General features: G+C 44.4%; 1 protein-coding gene across 1 annotated transcript; it reads right to left on the bottom strand.

The window, feature by feature from the left end:
• Positions 1–940: 940 nt before the first annotated feature.
• Positions 941–19,893, bottom strand: txndc17 (thioredoxin domain containing 17). Its single transcript, XM_060898014.1, has 4 exons — positions 19,653–19,893; positions 3,273–3,354; positions 1,495–1,570; positions 941–1,369 (listed from the first exon to the last, which is right to left on the bottom strand). The coding sequence occupies exons 1-4, from the start codon at positions 19,795–19,797 to the stop codon at positions 1,301–1,303; spliced, it is 372 nt and encodes a 123-aa protein (XP_060753997.1). The 5' UTR covers positions 19,798–19,893; the 3' UTR covers positions 941–1,300.
• Between the last annotated feature and the right edge of the window lie 975 nt (positions 19,894–20,868).

Below are 20,868 nucleotides of genomic sequence, written 5' to 3'. Positions count from 1 at the left end.
TTCGAGCCCCGGGGCCGGCGAGGGCCTTTCTGTGTGGAGTTTGCATGTTCTCCCCGTGTCCGCGTGGGTTTCCTCCGGGTGCTCCGGTTTCCCCCACAGTCCAAAGACATGCAGGTTAGGTTAACTGGTGACTCTAAATTGACCGTAGGTGTGAATGTGAGTGTGAATGGTTGTCTGTGTCTATGTGTCAGCCCTGTGATGACCTGGCGACTTGTCCAGGGTGTACCCCGCCTTTCGCCCGTAGTCAGCTGGGATAGGCTCCAGCTTGCCTGCGACCCTGTAGAAGGATAAAGCGGCTAGAGATAATGAGATGAGAAAATCGCTACGTTTCAATTTGTGTAACTGAACTTGTTTCATATCACTGGTCATATAAACCTATGTAAACAGGAAAAACGCAGAAGAGTTTGGTCGCATCTAACTACAGCCCCAAAAAATACCATTGGCCATACTGAGCCTAGCTACATTGCTAACAGGAGTGACAGCGCGTCTGACTGCGTCTGACTGACTGGGAGGTCGCGCAAAGCTCGGATAGGTACGGAGCAGCTCGTCTCAATTCAGATAAGAGCATATTTCATTATGGAAGTACGGTGGACTGTTCCTTTAAGTATGGGGCTCCACTCCGCTCAGCTCTGTGCATGGGGAGCTCCGCTAATATATAACACTAACAATTACTAGTCCATATATTTATTGCGTTCTTTCCTTTGGGATGCTCCAATCATTTAACGGTTTTCATGGTATTTGAACATGGAGCATCCAAAACACTGGACTATTTACCTTACTGCACATTTGTAAATAATCCAGTGTTGCCTGTTCACTATGTTACATGTTCACTCAAGTATAACACAAGATTATTATATGTCTAACATACTGTACCTGGAAAATAAAAACAACTTTCATAAAAATGAAGAAGTGTTCACAAATCTGTACCATCAACTGTAACTAGTTCATAAACATTTTATTTTGTGCACAAATTACATTCCAAGATACTACTGATTTTGCATTACTTCTATTGTTAGTTTGCACAAAAACTGAAATTCTCACTACTGAAAGCACAGGATAGTGGGGTTTGCTTCATATTTGATTTTGTGAGCACATACTGCCCCTTTTTCAAAACAATCAAGGACACTTCAGATACAGAATGTTGGCAGAAAATGAGACTTTGCCCTTCAGCTTACAGTGAAGACATACACACAGTGCACGTGCCTGGTCATATGGTAGCAAAGCACTGAAAAAGTACAACGTTAAATCAAAAGGTTTTGAAAATAATCTCACATATGCATAAAAATGCCATGATAAGACATTATTCTTCTGTGAACATCATGCGCACCAGGTCCGATTTGAAACACTCTTCCTCCACCAGCTTCTGGGGCTAGGAGAAGAAAAAAAAAAAAAAAAAAAAAACACTGTCATTTACACACACCACATTACACATAAGATTAAAATGAAATAACAGCAATTTTGATATCATAACTCTGATAAGGAATTAATATTTACAGTGCCGTAGTGTAGGAGAGTAGGAACTCCAGTGAGTTTTAGATTCTTCTTAAAGTCGTTGTTCGGATCTTTCCAGCTGGTTGAGAAATAATCACTTTTATTGAAAGAGTATTTCAGATATCTAACATGTCTGCTAGTACAACACAAACCAAGAACAAATGATAGAATACTTCAATTTCTACATTTAAATATATGCATAACATAAAAAGACATTTAGCAATAAATCGAGAAAGATAAACGCACGCAAATGCAGAAGAATTTTATGGTGAAGTAAGACTATGGGTGTTGAGTCAGGGGTGGGTGACTGAAAACAACAAATCAAGATGTTCTTTCAATACCGTCATTATTGAACATAAAATGTTATTTATGATACAAATACACAATTAATTTGGGAAGTTTGTTTGAATAAATAATAACTGCACTTAGTGGAACAACACTCACAGGCTGGTAAAGTCGATCAGCTGTTCAACAAAAGTCCTCGTTCACAATTCCATTGAAATACTATTTCCCTCTTTTGAGTGACCAACAATCTAAAAAAGTTGCTATTTGACAGGTACATGACATTTTGCTCTTCCACAGAGTCATTATTGCAGCTAGTGGTCAAAAATGGGAACTGCAACAAGCTCTAATAAAGGCTCACTGAGGAGCAACACACAGGTCAGTTAAAGGGCATATTCTGGACCAATTTTGTGTGTGGTTTTTTTTTATGAAAGTATGCCCCTTTACACACTCATCCAGAAGGGTAATTTTGCACAAGGCCATCTGTCTACAGCAGGAAAAAAAAAAAAAAAAACGCGTCTGGAAAAATCCCAAGGGAGTCTGGAGCCAGATTCGTGACGTCACCTGCGGAAGCGCCAGCAGGCTGCGCGAGCTTTGCACGGTTTCAGTGCACAGCCTGTGTAGACCAAGCGCTCCCATTTCTCTCTCATTGTCCGGTCTTCTGGAAAATGATGAGTACTAATCCCATCACGATTGGTGTTGCTACACCCTCCTACGATACATCTGTTAACCATTTTAATAATTACGCGATAACGTTGAAGAAGTTTGCAGAAAACCACCAGGTCATTTTCTCATAAACAAACCAGCGCTGATGTAGGATTCAGAGGGAGGCGTCCCGCACGTGATGTCACGAAAATCAATGTTTGCCGGGAAATCCAAATGGCAAGTTTTTTCAGAGGCGGACCAATTCGCCTCAAATGGCTTGATTTCAACTGAATTTTTCTGGTATTGCGCAAGGTAAAAAAATTGCACAAAATGTGACAGATATTTGACCAAAGTTTAATATAAAATAGGAGAATTACATTGATCTTGCTCCTGAATTTACCCGTGATATGCACTTTAATGACAGGGTTGCCATGGTGACGGGTTTACACCAAATTACCTGCCAAGATCGTTTTTTATAGAAAATAATATGTCCATGATGTATATTTTTATTTTATGTTGCAAAGATTGGGAGAAGGAAAGGGGTGGATAATGTACACACATCAGAAATGCACGTTTCCTTTACAAAGACTGGGGGTGTGTGTGTAAATGTCTCCCTTTTCCAGTGGCAAATTGTTTGCATCTCAAACTGCTCAAAATGAGCTGATAGACTATATGTTGTTCTCTCACAACTGCTGATCGTGACGTTACTCTAAAAAGATCATATTATTAACCTTATTAATGTTATCATCACCCACCAAAATCTATGGTCATGAGCAGCCAGCAATAAATAATACCATGTGTGTTGAATATTACTATACATGAAATAACATGCTGTCCATTAATGAGTAACTCACTATGGCCGGTCTCCCACTTGGCAGTAAATGAAGACTGAGCCTTCAGGAAGATGAGCCATTTCCCCCCGGACCACAGGCTCAGCTGGAGGCAAGAAGAGACAAACAAATAAAATGACATTTGTATTTAAATAAAAAGAGTGAATATGTTTAACACTAACTGTTAAACACATCACCAAAACTATCCTAACTGCACAATTTTTATCAGATTCAGATGTACAGTACTACGGAAGCCGAAAGAGGCCCTTCATATAATCTTTTTTTTTTTTTTTATTCACCTTGTTATCCCGAGATAACGACATAATTAATTCAGGATCTCAAGAAAACAACACAACTAATTTGAGATCTCGAGAAAACAAAATTATTTCATGATCTCAAGTAAACAGCTGAGAAATGGTTCATTCAGGTGCGCCAAGAGACTTGTGATATACTGACTTTGGGGCTATTTCTCATTCTGTATAGACGCAACTTTGGTCATTAGAATGTCTGGAATAATCGATCTCCTAATAAGGCAATATTTATCCTGAATTAATTAATGTCGTTATCTCGGGATAACGGTTTTGTTTTCTCGAGATCTCGAATTAGTTGTGTTGTTTTCTCGAGATCCTGAATTAATTATGTCGTTATCTCGGGATAACAAGGTGAATAAAAAAAAGATTATATGAAGGGCCTCTCGCGGCTTCTGTACAGTACAGAAGTTGTTGGTAACTTTTTTTTTTTTAAGTACAAACTTTGGGCTCGATTTTTATTGTATGGCTTCTACATTCTCGAGTCACTACAAAAACATGTTAGATTTCCAAACATTAGTTTTCCATCCCAAAATTAAACGTTACATTGGAATGTTTGGACATCAGTAAAGAAAGCAGTACATTATGGAAGGCTCGGGTCACGCTATAGCTCGCGATGGGTTATCAAATGTACAACCCCGATTCCAAAAAAGTTGGGACGAAGTACAAATTGTAAATAAAAACGGAATGCAATGATGTGGAAGTTTCAAAATTCCATATTTTATTCAGAATAGAACATAGGGGACTTCCGGTTTGGACATGGCGTGGTAGGCTGCGTGGCATCAGAGCTCTGATAGTCAAGTGTAAAAAAAAAAAAAAAAACCCGATAACTTGAATAACCACAGCTAGAAATCATACCGACTGTAATGTGACAGGGGTAAGTTGTGATGGGTAGGAAAACTCGACTTGCTCAGGCTAAAAACACGACGACAGAAGAAATGGAGGATCCGCTAGCTAAACATGTAATGGAAGACGATGGCGGCCATGAAACAACACACCTCGCTGGAAGTGAGGCAGAAATGGGCTTGGATCTAGAAATTATCAGCAAGGAGATAAAGGATTTAAAAACAGAAATAAAAGATGCCCTTCGCTCATTTGGTGAAAAGTTGAGGAGCGACGTGAAAAAAAGACTTGGATGATTTCAGACAGGATATAAACCGACAACTCGCTAAAGTCGCCACTGAACAGCAGCTACAGAGCGGCAGAATTAATGAGGCTGAGTCGCGGATTGAAAAGCTGGAACATTGGGCACAGGAGGCTAACAATGCTCTTCTCATCTCACTGAGAGAACAAAAAGCTCTTCAGGATAAGTTAACCGATTTGGAATCCAGATCGAGGAGAAATAATCCCCGTATACACGGAGTAAAAGAGGGAGAAGAGGGTGAGTCCACGGCCAAGTTTGTTCAAGATCTGCTCGGACGTGAGCTCCACCTGCCGGAAGATTTTAAAATTCAAAGAGCGCCTCGATTGTTTGCACAGAAACCTGCAGACAGAGCCCAGCCGAGACCCATTATTGTGAACTTTCTGGAATTCTCTACCAAAGAGAGAGGCATGGAAAAAGAAAATACAGCTGGGAAACAAAGTCCTGTCATTCGACCACGGCTACGCGACACAGGTTGTGCAAAAGAGAAAGGAGTACAACGCTGCTAAAAGAATCTTGAAGGAGAAGGGCATCCGGTTCCAGACACCATTCACCAGGATGAGGATCCACTGGGAGACGGGACCCCGAACCTACAACAGCGCGGAGGAGGTGAAGCAGGAGCTAGAGAGACGCGGACTCGCAGAGAAGACTCCGACACCGATGACCGCGGCGGCCGGGCTGGAGTCACGGCTCCACACAGCAATGGAGTGGCAGCCCAATGAGGGATCCCCCCGGAAGAGCTACACAACAGCAGCTGCATGAGCCAAGGAAAAGCTGCAAGAGTTCCGAAGATTCTTTGACCAAGATAAGCGATTATACAATGAAGCAATAACCGGTAGGAATGTTCTGATAGCCTGTGTTTTTAGTTGTCAGAATAATGGTTACCCTGCTATTCATATGCTAAAAGAAAAGCGACTATTGGAGGCCTGGGTTACTTAAGTTTTTCTTCGAAGTTCTAACGTTGGACTCATTTAGAATGACTAGAACCCTCTCTGTAGGACCTGTCATTACTAAGTTAGGCCCCTCTTTACTTAAGAGGGTTTTCCCTAGATCCACCAACGGGATCAGACTGTGTGAGGACGGAGAGTTCCTCAATTGTTTGGAAGTTCATCTGTTATATTTGCTCTGTTTGTTTCATGCCAACGTTTTGGCATTGTTACTGGGGCTATCAATGTTTTCCCTTGTCTTTATTCTTATAAGTGATGCAGTGTAACAACATGAGAATAGCGTCCTTAAATGTGAATGGCTTAAACAATACAATTAAAAGAGGAAAAGTAATGGCAAAACTGAGGAAAGAAAAATTCCAGGTGATATATTTACAAGAAATGCATCTAACTCAACAAGAACACGAAAAATTGAGGAAATTTGGATTTAAAAATGTTTTTTTTTTAGCTCATTTAAGAAAGGTCCAAAGAGAGTCGCTGCCACATTAATTTCCAACTCTGTCAGTTTTGAAGTCATCAAAGAAATAAACGACAAAGAGGGGAGATATGCAATAGTAAAAGGGAAACTGGATAATAATCTAGTTACTTTGGTCAATGTCTATGTGCCACCTAACTCTGATCAAACGTTTTTGAAATTATTGTTTGAGATTATAGCCCAGGAAAATGAAGGAATTCTAATATGTGCGGGGGATTTCAACATGATTTTGAATGCTAAACTGGACACAACAAATAACAAGAGATCTAAGACTCGTCTATCGAAACTTGTCAACACCTCTCTAGCTGAATTGGGGATGTTCGATGTCTGGAGAGAACGCCATCCACTAGAGAGGGATTACACACATTACTCTGCCCCACACTCAGTGTACTCCAGAATAGACTATTTTTTATGAACATAATAGACAGATAGAGTACAGGAATGTAAAATAGGGGTAACTGACTTGTCCGATCACAGTATTATCTACCTCAATATCCAACTATCTAGGAGAAATAAAAATACATTATGGAGATTAAATGTGGGTATGCTGAATAACCAAAAAACACAGGAGGAGGTTAAGAAAGAAATTAAACACTGCGTGGAGGACAACTTGAACAGCCCAGTGGATTCTACCATACTGTGGGACACGGTTAAAGCTGTAACGAGAGGGAGGTTTATAGCGAGGGCAGCTTACCAAAAAAAAAGACTAGAGAGGAAGACTATAAGAAGTTGGTTAAGAGCAATTCCAGCGTTATGGACGTGACACTTGAACTCAAAATGGCAACAAATAACCCAGTGCATGTTTTATTGTCTCCCAGTATTTAAACAGGTGTTGCATATTTTAAGGCTGTACCATACTGGAGAAGTGATAGAACAAGAACAATTCCCATAGTACATCTAGGGCATGCCAGAAAACGCCAATAAAAGATGCGTTATGGATGTGACAGAAAAAGTATCACTTTTCTTGGGTGACTGTACATTTTTATCAAACTCTGTGAAATTGTAAACCTAATGTCGAAATGGAGATATCCATTTGATAGAGGGGTCCAAGGTGAATATTAAAAAATCTTCGTTTAAAATATTTTGTATTTCATGCAGAGTTTCGGAAGGAAAAGTCAGCGTTATGGATGTGACGAAATTCCGTTATGGATGTGACGCGTCTGAAATAGACATGGCATATGTTTAGAAAATCAGCAATTTAACCACCATAACCCTTTGAAAAACTCTCTAAATATCAGCTAAAACTATCAAAGTTCTTAAATAATATTTAGGATGGCTATTGTTTTGCTGTTTTGTGGATTTTAGCATACATTTCTGTGGCTTGTGGCAATAATATAGAATTGTACATGATCAAAGTTGATTTTAGCTTGGGGTTTACATTATAAGAAAGAAAGACTGACAGTGATATATTAGGTTGGTTACAAATTGGTTCAACTTATTCACATCTGTAAAATACAGGCCTAGGTGAGATCTCTGGGAGTGGTTTTGATGTATTACATGTTGCTTTAATTTTGCATGGTGAGGTTGACATTTACATGGAATTGCCCTTAATCGACTAATATCACTGGAACAGCAACATAAAAATAATAAAGATAAACCAGCTTTACAACAAATAATCAATGTGAGACGGCAGATAGATGACAATTTAAGTCAGGAGGTTGAGAAAAAACTAAGATTCATTAACCAGACCTATTACGAATCTGGCTCTAAAGCAACTAAATATTTGGCAAGAAGACTTAAGGTCCAGCAAGCTTCTCACACAATACACAAGATTAGAGACTCCATAATGAAAAAACTACTATTCGAACCTGAAGAAATAGAAAGGGTTTTTAAAGATTACTATGAAAACTTGTACACCCAACCCACAGCAAAGGGAGAGTGTGAAATGAAAGATTTCCTTGACTCTTTGGACTTGCCTGCTATTGGAGAAGAGCAAAACAGAAAATTAATTTCCAGCATCACAAAAAAAAGAACTAGATGCCGCAATTAGCAGATTAAAACCAAACAAAACACCAGGTAGTGATGGATTCCCCGGCGAGTGGTATAGAACATTTAGGGAGGAATTAACCCCGCTACTTCGGAGTTCTTTCAATCTGACTCTGACAGAGGGCAAACTGCCCCCCTCTTGGAGAGAGGCCATAATTTCAGTTATTCCAAAGCAAGGCAAAAATAAAGAACTTTGTGAATCCTATAGACCTATTTCAATTCTAAATGTGGATTATAAGATCTTTACTTCAATAATTTCCAAAAGATTTGAAAATTTTATGTCCGACTTGATAGACGAGGATCGGTCAGGTTTTATTACAGGTAGGCAGACTCAGGATAACATTAGACGCATCCTCCATGTAATAGATCAGATTCAAAAACAGGGCCCGAGAGCAGTACTAGTGAGCCTTGATGCAGAAAAGGCCTTTGACTGCGTCAATTGGAGGTTTCTGTATCAGGTTTTGGGAAAACTAGGGATTCGTAAACAGATAATACAACGTATCCAAAGCCTCTACAATGAACCAACAGCGAGGATAAAAATTAATGGACACCTAACGGACAGATTTATTTTACAGCAAGGAACTCGCCAAGGATGCTGTTTAAGCCCTACCTTGTTTGCTATATTTATTGAACCGCTGGCACAAATGATAAGGCAAAACGACAACTTGGAAGGAATCCATATAGGAAAGCAAGAGCATCGGATCGGGCTCTTCGCTGATGATGTTATTGTGGCCCTCCAAGACCCGGACGGGACATTTCCTAATCTTATGTCGATATTAGAAGACTATGGTAAATACTCAGGCTATAAATTAAACATAGCAAAACCACAAATTCTTACACTGAATTATTCCCCAGGTCGAGAAATTAGAGAAAAATACAAAATCAAATGGAATTCCAAAAAGTTATTAAATACCTGGGTGTGGTATTGGCAAAAGACCACATGAAAACATTTGAAATAAATTATAATAACATTAACAATAATATCAAGACCGATATCGGGCAGTGGTCAGCCTTTAACATGGACTTTGAGACAAGAATTGAGGTAATAAAAATGAATGTGGTACCGAGACTGTTATACCTTTTCCAATCCATCCCACAGTTGATTCCAGAAACACAATTCAGATACTGGGACAAACTTATAGCTAGATTTATCTGGGCCAGAAAGAGACCGAGGATCAAGTATAAGACACTTCAATTACCAAAAGAGGAGGGGGGACGGTCCTTGCCTAACCTGAAGCAATATTTTTACGCAGCTCAAGTAAGGTTCCTGGTCTGTACATGCTGCCCGCTATATCAGGCAAGATGGAAAGACATAGAGGCCAAGATGGAAAGTTGCCGGATTCAGCCAATATTACGGGACGTAGGAAACAAATTGGCTCAGCAAAGCAAGAATGAAATTATCAAACAAACACTGGTTATCTGGAACAAGATGGTAAAAGAATACAATATGGAGGGTGACATCAAATTATTAATTTGGCCTGCTCTAGATCCCAGATTCGAACCAGGAATCAGAGATGCTGAATTCAGACGATGGTGGGACAGGGGCATTACAGCAATATGCACATTAGTCCACAGAGGGCTCTTTAAAAGTTTTAGAGAGTTACAAAAAGAATTTGGACTAGAAAACAAAGATTTTTTCCGATACCTGCAAATAAGAGATTATTACAATAAAAGAATCAGACCAACATTGTCCAAAGAGGGCAATACAGTGATAGAGATTCTGACTGAAGCCTATAAAAAGAGGAATAGAAAAATAATTTCAAAAATTTACCAAGGTCTTCAGAAACAAAATGGGATCAACACAGGATACATTAAAGCAAAACGGGAGAAAGAACTAAACATAGAAATATCAGAGGAGGAGTGGCGCTTTATGTGGTGTGCACAGCATTCATCTACAAGTTCAAGGAAGTGGAGAATATTTGGCTGGAAACATTTGATTCGTTTTTTCATTACACCCCTTATAAAGAGCAAATTCTCTCAATCACAAGAACAGTGCTGGAGGCAGTGCGGAAACATGAGCGCAGACCACTCCCATATATTTTGGATATGCCCAAAAATTCAAACTTTCTGGGGTAATGTATGGTATGTATTACAGTGGGAAAAATCTTGGGATACACAATTCCTAACAATGTGAAGATCCTCTATTTTTGTGTCTTTAATGAAAATGTGATTATTAAAAGAAACTGGTATCTATGTAAAATACTGCTGATGGCTTGTAAAAAAGCTATAACAAAAACGCTGGTATAAAGCCGAGTCTCCAAGCATTAAGCAATGGATGGACAAAGTAGAGGAAATGTGTTTAATGGAAAAGATGACTTTCTCTCTCAGATCTAGAGGAGCAACCTTTCATAGGAAATGGGAGAAATGGACTGCTTTTATCAAAACAATTGAGGACGCTTCACTTTAACTAGTAAAGACACTGGACATTTAATATAGGATTTATCGATCGAGGAGCCCCCATGTTTTTTTTTTTTTTATTTTCTTGACAGCCTGTTGTCAACTTGTTTTTCTTTTGTTTTTTTCTTCTTAAATTGAAAAACTAAATAAAAAAGTATCAGAATAGAACATAGATGACATATCAAATGTTTAAACTGAGAAAACGTATCATTTAAAGAGAAAAATTAGGTGATTTTAAATTTCATGACAACAACACATCTCAAAAAAGTTGGGACAAGGCCTTGTTTCCCACTGTGAGACATCCCCTTTTCTCTTTACAACAGTCTGTAAATGTCTGAGGACTGAGGAGACAAGTTGCTCAAGTTTAGGGATAGGAATGTTAACCCATTCTTGTCTAATGTAGGATTCTAGCTGCTCAACTGTCTTAGGTCTTTTTTGTCGTATCTTCCGTTTTATGATGCGCCAAATGTTTTCTGTGGGTGAAAGATCTAGACTGCAGCCTGGCCAGTTCAGTACCCGGACCCTTCTTCTACGCAGCCATGATGCTGTAATTGATGCAGTATGTGGTTTGGCATTGTCATGTTGGAAAATGCAAGGTCTTCCCTGAAAGAGACGTCGTCTGGATGGGAGCATATGTTGCTCTAGAACCTGGATATACCTTTCAGCATTGATGGTGTCTTTCCAGATGTGTAAGCTGCCCATGCCACATGCACTAATGCAACCCCATACCATCAGAGATGCAGGCTTCTGAACTGAGCGCTGATAACAACTCCGGTCGTCCTTCTCCTCTTTAGTCCGAATGACACGGCGTCCCTGATTTCCATAAAGATCTTCAAATTTTGATTCGTCTGACCACAGAACAGTTTTCCACTTTAAATCATTAGTTTTCTTTTGTTTCAGACATGTAAAAGTTTTTTCCTTTACCTGACATGTTTCGACGGTGTAACTTCCGTCTTCATCAGAGGGTCACCCGGATGTTGGTGTATGACATGCCTTTATAATCTTGACAATATTGACAAGTCAGTCACACCTCCTGCTGTCAATGTTGCCCCCTCAGGATGGCGTGACCGACTTGTCAATATTGACAGGGAGGTCACACCTCTGTAACATCAGCTGATTATAAAGGCACGTCACACACCAACATCCGGATGACCCTCTGATGAAGACGGAAGTTACACCGTCGAAACATGTCAGGTAAAGGAAAAAACTTTTACATGTCTGAAACAAAAGAAAACTAAATGATTTAATTTAATAAGACGACATAATGAACGTAACATATCTAGTTTTCCACTTTGCCACAGTCCATTTTAAATGAGCCTTGGCCCAGAGAAGACGTCTGCGCTTCTGGATCATGTTTAGATACGGCTTCTTCTTTGAACTATAGAGTTTTAGCTGGCAACGGCGGATGGCACGGTGAATTGTGTTCACAGATAATGTTCTCTGGAAATATTCCTGAGCCCATTTTGTGATTTCCAATACAGAAGCATGCCTGTATGTGATGCAGTGCCGTCTAAGGGCCCGAAGATCACGGGCACCCAGTATGGTTTTCCGGCCTTGACCCTTACGCACAGAGATTCTTCCAGATTCTCTGAATCTTTTGATGATATTATGCACTGTAGATGATGATATGTTCAAACTCTTTGCAATTTTACACTGTCGAACTCCTTTCTGATATTGCTCCACTATTTGTCGGTGCAGAATTAGGGGGACTGGTGATCCTCTTCCCATCTTTACTTCTGAGAGCCGCTGCCACTCCAAGATGCTCTTTTTATACCCAGTCATGTTAATGACCGATTGCCAGTTGACCTAATGAGTTGCAATTTGGTCCTCCAGCTGTTCCTTTTTTGTACCTTTAACTTTTCCAGCCTCTTATTGCCCCTGTCCCAACTTTTTTGAGATGTGTTGCTGTCATGAAATTTCAAAATGTCTCACTTTCGACATTTGATATGTTGTCTATGTTCTATTGTGAATACAATATCAGTTTTTGAGATTTGTAAATTATTGCATTCTGTTTTTATTTACAATGTGTACTTTGTCCCAACTTTTTTGGAATCGAGGTTGTAAATGAGGCATTTTGGTGGTGAGGCATGGTGATTTATACTTCATACAGGTGAGCTAAAAGTTGTGGTCACACGGCAGGCTAACACTTTGCCCTTTTCTTTTGAGGAGACCTGGCAATGGCCTTGATTTCACCAATACGTGACATCAGCGCCAACCAATCAGCGAGGATCACAAATGCATTGTCTAACCGTCACCAAACATTTGCCAAATATTCATGAACCCTTTGCCCAACCAATTACAAATCTTGGTGAAGGATCACAGAATGTAAATGCACTTTTTCAAGTCTTGGTGAAGGTTGGACTATGCTTTACCGCTGTGTTAACGAGGCTCCTGCAAGCATCAAGGACAAACATACTGTATCTCCAGAGGCTTGACAAAGGTTCCCTGAGCTTCAGGAAGTGTTCCCAAACCCATCTGCAAGTATTTGTCACTTTGTTTGCCAACGAAAACATCACTACATGCATTGAAGTTTTTTGTGACATTTTTGGCCACCCATGAGGCAGAGACGCACCAAAAAACAACTCATGAAGTTCAGAGAACATTCACCATGCATCACGTGATTGGTGGTGATGCTACTAATTTTTCATCGCCAAGTATTCACAAACCATCACGAGCTGCAGTGTGAGCAGGGACTGAGAGACCACTTTTCAGCCCCCCTCCAAAAAAAAACCACTATAATGAAGGCTACTGAGTTAAGAAGCGAGTGTGACAAAAGTGTCCAGAAGAACTGTGGCTGGTTCTGTAAAATGCTCAATAAAACCTACATAAAACTGCACTCACTGGACCCGAGACTAGTTTTTTTTTTTTTAAGCAAAGGACACCAAATATTGACACTGTTTAATTTATTACTGCTGTTTACTGCTCTTTATAGTACTTATGTTTAAAGAAACATTTAATTGCATTATTTCTGACGGCATCTTTGCTCTAAAACATTTAATTTCATCTATATATCATCTCATTATCTCTAGCCGCTTTATCCTGTTCTACAGGGTCGCAGGCAAGCTGGAGCCTATCCCAGCTGACTACGGGCGAAAGGCGGGGTACACCCTGGACAAGTCGCCAGGTCATCACAGGGCTGACACACAGACACAGACAACCATTCACACTCACATTCACACCTACGGTCAATTTAGAGTCACCAGTTAACCTAACCTGCATGTCTTTGGACTGTGGGGGAAACCGGAGCACCCGGAGGAAATCCACGCAGACACGGGGAGAACTCCGCACAGAAAGGCCCTCGCCGGCCACGGGGCTCGAACCCAGGACCTTCTTGCTGTGAGGCGACAGCGCTAACCACTACACCACCGTGCCGTCCCATCTATATACCAAATCAACCTTATTTTATAGGCTAATAACAGTAAATAAAGCATTCACAAGTGTTTAAACTACGCTTTCTGGAAGCCTGTGACAGAGCACTGCTAAAGTAGTAGGTGAAGTTTTTAGTTATTTTTACAGTTTCAACTAATTTCCAATGTGGTCCTCTTGACGACAGCAGGCAACAATAAAAATATCAGAGACAATAATTAAGAAGTATAAATTTAACAATAGAGTCCAACCCTTCTCCGGGAAATCAGTTTGGTTCGGGTCGGGGGGAGTTGCTACCTCAAGTGGAGGAGTTTAAGTATCTCGGGGTCTTGTTCATGAGTGAGGGTAGGGGGGAGCAGGAGTTGGACAGACGGGTAGGGGGGAGCAGGAGTTGGACAGACGGATCGGGGCAGTGTCAGCAGTGATGCGGATGCTAAACCGGTCTGTTGTGATGAAGAGAGAGTTGAGCCAAAAGGCAAAGCTCTCAATTTACTGCTCCATCTACGTCCTCACCCTCACCTATAGTCACGAGCTGCGAGTAGTGACCGAAAGAATGAGATTGCAGTCGAAATGAGTTTTCTCCGTAGAGTGGCTGGGCTCTCTCTTAGAGACAGGGTGAGAAGCTTGGTCATTCGGGAGAGACTCAGAGTAGAACCACTGCTCCTCCACATCGAAAGGAGTCAGTTGATGTGGTTCGGGCACCTTGTCAGGATGCCCCCTGAATGCCTCCCAGGGGAGGGTCTCCAGGCACGCCCCACCGGGAGAAGACCACGGGGCAGACCCAGGACACGCTGGAGAGATTACATCTCTCAGCTAGCCTGGGAACGGCTCGGTAAGAGCTGGTGGAGGTGGCCGGGGAGATGGAAGTCTGGACTGCTCTGCTTAGGCTGCTACCCCCGCGACCCGGATAAGCAGCAGAAAATGGATGGATGGAAATTTTACAATAATCCCAATAAGAGACAGTGTTGAACACACAATGAAGCCTTACATGCATCTGCAAATTTAATCCCTTACAACAAATTTACAGTGAATTTAAGACAATTTATGATCTTTATTTCACTGATTTTATTTTAAGACCTTTTAAGGAGCTGTGAGAACCCTGAAATGGTTATATTGCAGTTGGTTAAGTGATGTCATGTTGTAAGCAAAAACATTTCTAGGCAACAAGATTTCAGCATGTCACTGATACTGTCCAACTTTCCCATGTGTCCCCTAAATCAGCACAATTTCCAGCAGGAATCCTGAAATGTCAGCTGAGTCCCTCGCCCTCCGCACGCCTTCTCGCAGTCCCTCGCCCTCCGCACGCCCTTCACAGACTCTCGCCCTCCGCACGCCCTTCACAGTCTCTCGCCCTCCGCACGCCCTTCACAGTCTCTCGCCCTCCGCACGCCCTTCACAGTCTCTCGCCCTCCGCACGCCCTTCACAGTCTCTCGCCCTCCGCACGCCCTTCACAGTCTCTCGCCCTCCGCACGCCCTTCACAGTCTCTCGCCCTCCGCACGCCCTTCACAGTCTCTCGCCCTCCGCACGCCCTTCACAGTCTCTCGCCCTCCGCACGCCCTTCACAGTCTCTCGCCCTCCGCACGCCCTTCACAGTCTCTCGCCCTCCGCACGCCCTTCACAGTCTCTCGCCCTCCGCACGCCCTTCACAGTCTCTCGCCCTCCGCACGCCCTTCACAGTCTCTCGCCCTCCGCACGCCCTTCACAGTCTCTCGCCCTCCGCACGCCCTTCACAGTCTCTCGCCCTCCGCACGCCCTTCACAGTCTCTCGCCCTCCGCACGCCCTTCACAGTCTCTCGCCCTCCGCACGCCCTTCACAGTCTCTCGCCCTCCGCACGCCCTTCACAGTCTCTCGCCCTCCGCACGCCCTTCACAGTCTCTCGCCCTCCGCACGCCCTTCACAGTCTCTCGCCCTCCGCACGCCCTTCACAGTCTCTCGCCCTCCGCACGCCTTTCACAGTCTCTCGCCCTCCGCACGCCTTTCACAGTCTCTCGCCCTCCGCACGCCTTTCACAGTCTCTCGCCCTCCGCACGCCTTTCACAGTCTCTCGCCCTCCGCACGCCTTTCACAGTCTCTCGCCCTCCGCACGCCTTTCACAGTCTCTCGCCCTCCGCACGCCTTTCACAGTCTCTCGCCCTCCGCACGCCTTTCACAGTCTCTCGCCCTCCGCACGCCTTTCAGTCTCTCACACACCTTTCAGTCTCTCACCCTCCACACACCTTTCAGTCTCTCACCCTCCGCACACCTTTCAGTCTCTCACCCTCCGCACACCTTTCAGTCTCTCACCCTCCGCACACCTTTCAGTCTCTCACCCTCCGCACACCTTTAAGTCTCTCACCCTCCGCACACCTTTAAGTCTCTCACCCTCCGCACACCTTTCAGTCTCTCACCCTCCGCACACCTTTCAGTCTCTCACCCTCCTCACACCTTTCAGTCTCTCACCCTCCGCACACCTTTCAGTCTCTCGCCCTTCGCACACCTTTAAGTCTCTCGCCCTCCGCACGCCTTTCAGTCTCTCGCCCTCCGCACGCCTTTCAGTCTCTCGCCCTCCGCACGCCTTTCAGTCTCTCGCCCTCCGCACGCCTTTCAGTCTCTCGCCCTCCGCACGCCTTTCAGTCTCTCGCCCTCCGCACGCCTTTCACAGTCTCTCGCCCTCCGCACGCCTTTCACAGTCTCTCGCCCTCCGCACGCCTTTCACAGTCTCTCGCCCTCCGCACGCCTTTCACAGTCTCTCGCCCTCCGCACGCCTTTCACAGTCTCTCGCCCTCCGCACGCCTTTCACAGTCTCTCGCCCTCCGCACGCCTTTCACAGTCTCTCGCCCTCCGCACGCCTTTCACAGTCTCTCGCCCTCCGCACGCCTTTCACAGTCTCTCGCCCTCCGCACGCCTTTCACAGTCTCTCGCCCTCCGCACGCCTTTCACAGTCTCTCGCCCTCCGCACGCCTTTCACAGTCTCTCGCCCTCCGCACGCCTTTCACAGTCTCTCGCCCTCCGCACGCCTTTCACAGTCTCTCGCCCTCCGCACGCCTTTCACAGTCTCTCGCCCTCCGCACGCCTTTCACAGTCTCTCGCCCTCCGCACGCCTTTCAGTCTCTCACACACCTTTCAGTCTCTCACCCTCCACACACCTTTCAGTCTCTCACCCTCCTCACACCTTTCAGTCTCTCACCCTCCGCACACCTTTCAGTCTCTCACCCTTCGCACACCTTTCAGTCTCTCACCCTCCGCACACCTTTAAGTCTCTCACCCTCCGCACACCTTTCAGTCTCTCACCCTCCGCACACCTTTCAGTCTCTCACCCTCCTCACACCTTTCAGTCTCTCACCCTCCGCACACCTTTCAGTCTCTCGCCCTTCGCACGCCTTTAAGTCTCTCGCCCTCCGCACGCCTTTCAGTCTCTCGCCCTCCGCACGCCTTTCAGTCTCTCGCCCTCCGCACGCCTTTCAGTCTCTCGCCCTCCGCACGCCTTTCAGTCTCTCGCCCTCCGCACGCCTTTCAGTCTCTCGCCCTCCGCACGCCTTTCACAGTCTCTCGCCCTCCGCACGCCTTTCACAGTCTCTCGCCCTCCGCACGCCTTTCACAGTCTCTCGCCCTCCGCACGCCTTTCACAGTCTCTCGCCCTCCGCACGCCTTTCACAGTCTCTCGCCCTCCGCACGCCTTTCAGTCTCTCACACACCTTTCAGTCTCTCACCCTCCGCACACCTTTCAGTCTCTCACCCTCCGCACACCTTTCAGTCTCTCACCCTCCGCACACCTTTCAGTCTCTCACCCTCCGCACACCTTTCAGTCTCTCACCCTCCGCACACCTTTCAGTCTCTCACCCTCCGCACACCTTTCAGTCTCTCACCCTCCGCACACCTTTCAGTCTCTCACCCTCCGCACACCTTTCAGTCTCTCACCCTCCGCACACCTTTCAGTCTCTCACCCTCCGCACACCTTTCAGTCTCTCACCCTCCGCACACCTTTCAGTCTCTCACCCTCCGCACACCTTTCAGTCTCTCACCCTCCGCACACCTTTCAGTCTCTCACCCTCCGCACACCTTTCAGTCTCTCACCCTCCGCACACCTTTCAGTCTCTCACCCTCCGCACACCTTTCAGTCTCTCACCCTCCGCACACCTTTCAGTCTCTCACCCTCCGCACACCTTTCAGTCTCTCACCCTCCGCACACCTTTCAGTCTCTCACCCTCCGCACACCTTTCAGTCTCTCACCCTCCGCACACCTTTCAGTCTCTCACCCTCCGCACACCTTTCAGTCTCTCACCCTCCGCACACCTTTCAGTCTCTCACCCTCCGCACACCTTTCAGTCTCTCACCCTCCGCACACCTTTCAGTCTCTCACCCTCCGCACACCTTTCAGTCTCTCACCCTCCGCACACCTTTCAGTCTCTCACCCTCCGCACACCTTTCAGTCTCTCACCCTCCTCACACCTTTCAGTCTCTCACCTTTCACACACCTTTCAGTCTCTCACCCTCCGCACACCTTTCAGTCTCTCACCCTCCGCACACCTTTCAGTCTCTCACCCTCCGCACACCTTTCAGTCTCTCACCTTTCAGTCTCTCACCCTCCACACACCTTTCAGTCTCTCACCCTCCACACACCTTTCAGTCTCTCACCCTCCACACACCTTTCAGTCTCTCACCCTCCACACACCTTTCAGTCTCTCACCCTCCACACACCTTTCAGTCTCTCACCCTCCACACACCTTTCAGTCTCTCACCCTCCTCACACCTTTCAGTCTCTCACCTTTCACACACCTTTCAGTCTCTCACCTTTCACACACCTTTCAGTCTCTCACCCTCCACACACCTTTCAGTCTCTCACCCTCCACACACCTTTCAGTCTCTCACCCTCCTCACACCTTTCAGTCTCTCACCCTCCTCACACCTTTCAGTCTCTCACCTTTCACACACCTTTCAGTCTCTCACCCTCCTCACACCTTTCAGTCTCTCACCCTCCGCACACCTTTCAGTCTCTCACCCTCCTCACACCTTTCAGTCTCTCACCCTCCACACACCTTTCAGTCTCTCACCCTCCACACACCTTTCAGTCTCTCACCCTCCACACACCTTTCAGTCTCTCACCCTCCACACACCTTTCAGTCTCTCACCCTCCTCACACATTTCAGTCTCTCACCTTTCACACACCTTTCAGTCTCTCACCCTCCACACACCTTTCAGTCTCTCACCCTCCTCACACCTTTCAGTCTCTCACCTTTCACACACCTTTCAGTCTCTCACCTTTCACACACCTTTCAGTCTCTCACCCTCCACACACCTTTCAGTCTCTCACCCTCCACACACCTTTCAGTCTCTCACCCTCCTCACACCTTTCAGTCTCTCACCCTCCTCACACCTTTCAGTCTCTCACCTTTCACACACCTTTCAGTCTCTCACCCTCCTCACACCTTTCAGTCTCTCACCCTCCGCACACCTTTCAGTCTCTCACCCTCCTCACACCTTTCAGTCTCTCACCCTCCACACACCTTTCAGTCTCTCACCCTCCACACACCTTTCAGTCTCTCACCCTCCACACACCTTTCAGTCTCTCACCCTCCACACACCTTTCAGTCTCTCACCCTCCTCACACATTTCAGTCTCTCACCTTTCACACACCTTTCAGTCTCTCACCCTCCACACACCTTTCAGTCTCTCACCCTCTACACACCTTTCAGTCTCTCACCCTCCGCACACCTTTCAGTCTCTCACCCTCCTCACACCTTTCAGTCTCTCACCCTCCACACACCTTTCAGTCTCTCACCCTCCACACACCTTTCAGTCTCTTACCTTTCACACAGTCTGGACACCAGCTTTTCCCCTGTTCATCTTTATCTCCACTGAAATACACAAACACGTCTTTCCCTTTCCTCTCATCCACAGCTTTACAAAACTCTCCATAACCGTGGACACTGACTTCCTCATATTTCGCCATGTTTTCACCAGACAGCAGGGCAACGTTCACTGAACCTCCAGCAGGGGTGAAGCTTGAGTCTCCCTGTAATTCTACACACTCATCAACATGTGACAAACACAAGGCAAGAAACCAGGCTCGATCCCGAATACCCGCTTATTGCCTATATAGTGCACTATGTAGAGCACACAGTAACCTTCAGACATATGTAGTGCACTTCGAAAGGGAGCAGAGCGTTATTTAGGTGTGAAGTCAGTGAGAAAACACGGTGTAAATTCAGGAAATCCGTTTATTTTCATAATAAAAGTCGTTTACTCTTCTCTTCTTTGTCGACTCAATAGTGTTCCCTGTTGGTCAAAAAGGGGCAATAGTAATATCAAGGTCTTTCGTAACCCCAAAGTAAACACTTTTTAAGGTTAATAAAAGGGAAAGTAGGATTTTTTGTTTGATTTTTTAAAAATATATATAAAATTTAAAAACTGAATCCAAAAACCTTTCGAGTAAATACATTGATCAACTGTGTCAGTAAAACAATGACAGAATGATCAGTTAGTCAATGTGAGAAAACCTATTTATGTTTAATGTTTTTTAATAATCAGTGACAGAGAAGTTTACTTTTCCCTCCTGAAAGAAAATAAAGAACTGACCGGTTAACATTCAAAATTGCCACTTAAATCTTACCATCTGTTGTTGGCGTTATATTCATTTTTGGTGGCGACATTGGCACACCATCACTCAGAAAGCTGGGGAATGCTTCGAGCTCCCAACCTGTAAATATGACATTGTGATGACATCTAAGTACACTTACATTGTTAATTTGATATTTCTGACAGAACTTGAAGACAGGAGCAGAAAAAGAAGATAACTCAATTATTTTAAGATCTTTCAGACCCATTTCTTTCTCAGTATTATTCATTAGGAGTTCCATTTAGTAACACTTTAACAATTTGAAGTGCACTAGTAAGAGATAAAATGCAATGGGGCATGCTGTGATAGGAAAATGATCAACAACAGGCTTTATTATTTTCCTGTAACAACATATCCTGAAGTGTTTTATACCTCTTAAACCACAACAATTTAGCATAATTATTC

The sequence above is a fragment of the Neoarius graeffei genome, chromosome 17, assembly GCF_027579695.1.
Source record: "Neoarius graeffei isolate fNeoGra1 chromosome 17, fNeoGra1.pri, whole genome shotgun sequence".
In the NCBI taxonomy this organism is placed as follows: Eukaryota; Metazoa; Chordata; class Actinopteri; order Siluriformes; family Ariidae; genus Neoarius; species Neoarius graeffei.
The sequence above is the reverse complement of the archived record's forward strand: the minus strand, read 5'-3'. Positions and strand labels throughout refer to the sequence as shown.